The sequence below is a fragment of the Aspergillus pseudonomiae genome, assembly GCF_009193645.1.
Source record: "Aspergillus pseudonomiae strain CBS 119388 unplaced genomic scaffold BDV37scaffold_214, whole genome shotgun sequence".
Taxonomy (NCBI): domain Eukaryota; kingdom Fungi; phylum Ascomycota; class Eurotiomycetes; order Eurotiales; family Aspergillaceae; genus Aspergillus; species Aspergillus pseudonomiae.
Window position 1 is genome coordinate 11,831 of NW_022476206.1, and position 3,722 is coordinate 15,552.

General features: G+C 42.2%; 1 protein-coding gene across 1 annotated transcript; it reads left to right on the forward strand.

Annotated features, from left to right (window-relative positions):
* The first annotated feature begins 1,611 nt into the window (after positions 1 to 1,611).
* Positions 1,612 to 3,128, forward strand: BDV37DRAFT_267112 (kinase-like domain-containing protein). The gene is made up of 2 exons (XM_032083984.1): positions 1,612 to 1,992; positions 2,054 to 3,128. Exons 1-2 carry the CDS (start codon positions 1,783 to 1,785, stop codon positions 3,062 to 3,064), a joined length of 1,221 nt encoding a protein of 406 aa, XP_031934235.1. The 5' UTR covers positions 1,612 to 1,782; the 3' UTR covers positions 3,065 to 3,128.
* The last annotated feature ends 594 nt before the right edge of the window (positions 3,129 to 3,722 follow it).

The following is a 3,722-nucleotide window of genomic DNA, read 5'->3' on the forward strand; positions in this document are numbered from 1 at the left end:
AGATCAGGCGCTGCCACACCTACCGGTAGCGCTGATAGGTAAAGGGCTTAAGATAGATCTGGATTGGGCGGTCCCAGACCCCGGGCCGCTACAGGAAACTATTAATCCGGATCTAGTTAAACTTATTCACCCGGCGGTCCTCGATAATTTGGTACTCGCGGTCGATCAGCCGCGTGAGACTCTAGCTAAACTAGACCAGTAGAAGCTCGTGGGATAGATAAAACAGAGCTACCAGGACCGCGACAGCTAGAAAAAAATAATCACGGAGATATTTCGACCACTATATCAGCTCTAGCCAAGGGGAGATCTCGGTCGGGTCGCCCTATGCGGAGATTTGCTAGTTATCTACCTAGTCCGCGACTAGATCGCAATCGAGGTCGAGATTGGCCTAGGCCTAGATAAACGCCACGCGACTTATCTCTACAAGTTTCTAAAGGAACTGCTTGACCTACGCCGAGAACTGGATTTCAAAGAAAATACTACCGGCCACCAAGGGGAAAAACCACTGGTAATAGATTAAGCGTCCCAGCAACTCGAGATTATTCAGCAATCGTCGACCCCCACGGCCCACCCAGGTCGTCTCGGGATAAACGCGCAGGAGATGGTTACGTAGGGTCTTATGTACACGATAGACATACGGGTAGTAAATGCAGCCGAGGCCTGGAAAGACCAAGAGCCCTGGTATAGGAGCGCTACTGGAGGGAGGGAACACGCAGAACTCTTACGCCGGATCCAGCCATAGTCGCTGGAGCATAGTAATCAAAGCTACCTAGTAAAGCACTGGAGTTGCGGCAGTGGGATGCTTGCCATATTACCGATGGAGATAACCCTTCAAACACCGCGGACAGACCGCATACTGGCACAACGTATAAATCCAGATACAGTACGTGGGATTGTACGAGAAGAGATCTATACTTCCAGATTCATATACATATATATATATAGTGTCGGAAACAGTTCTGTAAGAAAAAGAAAGACTGGGAAAGACTAGAGAAGATTAGGGAAACAGGCACACCGTGTCTCAGAGAATAATATTCTAAAAATCAACCTATAATATTACTAGATATATATATAACAGTATATCGATTATATTAGATAAGAACCTCCCATAGATAATATAATACCGAGAATTACCTAGATCTATCGATAGTTACTGTCGATTCCTTATATTTATTGTCACAGCGAGATTTATTAAATAAGATATCTATCAATAGTAGAATTCCGCGGGAAGGGATCGAGAAGAACGATAAGAGATACAAAAGAGAAGAGATATTCTAATTAATTGATTAATTTACAGTATCGATCCCCAACGAAGCCTAGCTAGGTATATCGCTGGACGATAAAAGATAACAAACGAGGAACGATAGTGGATACATTGCCACGCACTTTTGGCAGCGGGAACACAGGAGAACACGAAAATTCGACCAATCTGCGGGCCCGGATGCGGGATGCACCCTACATCCCCGACGTACTAGGGTATAGACTCACACGCCAAGTCTGACCCGCCCATGGATACGAGAAAGAATATAGTTGCCTATTTGAGACTACTTTGAAAACTAGCAGAAGCAGTCATACTGACTCATAAATCGGTGTGGAGTGATATTGCGTCAGGCAGAACATGCGCTGTGAGGGTGGGTGAAGCTCATAAAATCCCAACGAGTATCAAATGATACTCCGATAATCTAATATCTGGGTGTGTAATCTGTGAGTCCTGTGGCTTTGGTTTCAAGTACACATCTTTTCTATTACATCCTGTTTGCAAGTACCAACGAATCTTCCATTATGGATACGCCAAACTACGCTCGATATCTCCAGTCTGTTTATCAAAATACTAACTGGGAAGTGGCACGGATTCCACATGGTTCCATTAACGCCACTCTGCACGCAACTAAAACGGCTGGACAAGCGGGACCACAGTCCCTCATCTTGAAGCGTGCATCGCCATTCTTCGAGGATGAAGGCCAGCTGCAGCCGTTTTCTTTAAACCGCCAGGTAAAGACGTCACCATATGAAGATATTGCACCTGTGCTAATACATGCTACTCCTCCTTCAGGAAGTAGAAGCTACCGTGATGAGCCTCTGGGGAGAGGACGGGCTATTCGGTAAAGCTACGGCAAGTCAAAATACATGGCGCTTGCCAAGGTTTATACGATACGACCGAGGAGCAGAATCGGACCTGTTGATCACCGATAAGAGCGATGAAGCCTCCATCCTTCTGCTGGAGGATCTGGGCAAGGTTGTGAATCTGTTTGAACGTATTGAGATCTGGGCCCAGTCAGACACGTCACCCAAGGTAAAGAATATGGTGTTGCGAATTGGGAATATATTAGGAAGTTCGCTTGCAACGATGCACAGTCGAGAAACTGCTGTTGCAATTGAGTCTCGCCCTGACGTTGCAGATGTCCTCTCCCAGTCACTGACAGCCGACGTCGTCTGGTATCTCGCAATGGACCTATTACCAGAATACCTGGCCAATGTTCCCAAAGGAGAGATGTACTATCAACGACTCGTCGAGGATATCAAGAACCCACAATATACGTACCCCGGCTGTTTCGTACACGGAGACTTCAATTTTGGCAATATATTGCTGCCATTGACCCCTGATCTGGACCATGATCTGCAGCCAGTTATTATCGATTGGGAATTTGCGACAAGTAATGGCAGGGGTGTGAATGGAGATGTGTCGGAGTTCCTATCTATTCTGCATTGTCGACTTATCAGTGCCCGGCGGCAGCAACCGGCGCTGGGAGACTTGCTCAGACAGCTTTGCAATAGCTTCTGCTCGGCTTATTGTCAGAGGGCAGGGCTCGAATGCAAGATGGAGAAAGGCGATCTGAACTCGCAAATTTACCGTTCAGCCTTACTGTTGAATGGAAGAGACATGATCAACTACGCACACGATTCCTGCACTGAGGATAAAACTTTCGATGAGATGATTAAGATTGGTCTGTGGTATCTAGAGCGAGCGGGCGACAATATGAATGACTTCTTAGGGGAGTTAAACCGCGCAGAGCTTCTTAAGGAGGATGAATGCCTTATTAATTCTCTCTTTATCTTTAACTAGAGGGTATCTTACGTCCATATCTTGAAATCAAGTAAATTTCTAGTCCACAAGGGGGTGAGCATTTGTAGAAGGATAGAATGAAGTGGAGCCGACGGTAGTAGAAGGATTGGTTATGTGAAATAGTATGATATTAGAGAAGGCTGGTATATCCTTGTAATAATCCTTAGTAGTTGTTATTTTTCTATAGTATTATTACTAAATCTCTATATATTTCTTATAAATACGCGAGGGTTAAAAGCCTTGTTTACGGGATATTTACTTAATACTTGTGGGTTAAGTATTTTCTTTTATAATTATTTCTAGAGTGGCATTTGGCTAGGTTAGGTTAGGCTAATAGGATCAGTTATATCTAACCACTAGATTATAATTAAATTAATAGAATTTCTATATTTAATTACAGTTAAATTATAAATTAAATATCTAATCTAGATTAACTATATTTAATATTAAAACTATTAATTTTTATTAAATATAGTAAATAATAAACGAAATTAACTATAATTAATGTAATATTAACTTTACTATTTTAATTAACTATAAAAATATATTATTAATAATATAAAAGAATCCTGTTTATTAATTTTATATAAAAAGAAAATATACTTTTAATTAAAAATTCTATTAGCACTATTATTTTCTATAGTTAAAATAATATTTT

Coding starts and splice junctions, on each gene's coding strand:
- BDV37DRAFT_267112 (XM_032083984.1), top strand. CDS start 1,783: ATGGATACGCCAAACTACGCTCGATATCTCCAGTCTGTTTATCAAAAT. Junction 1,993..2,053: donor CGTTTTCTTTAAACCGCCAG/GTAAAGACGTCA, acceptor CTCCTCCTTCAG/GAAGTAGAAGCTACCGTGAT.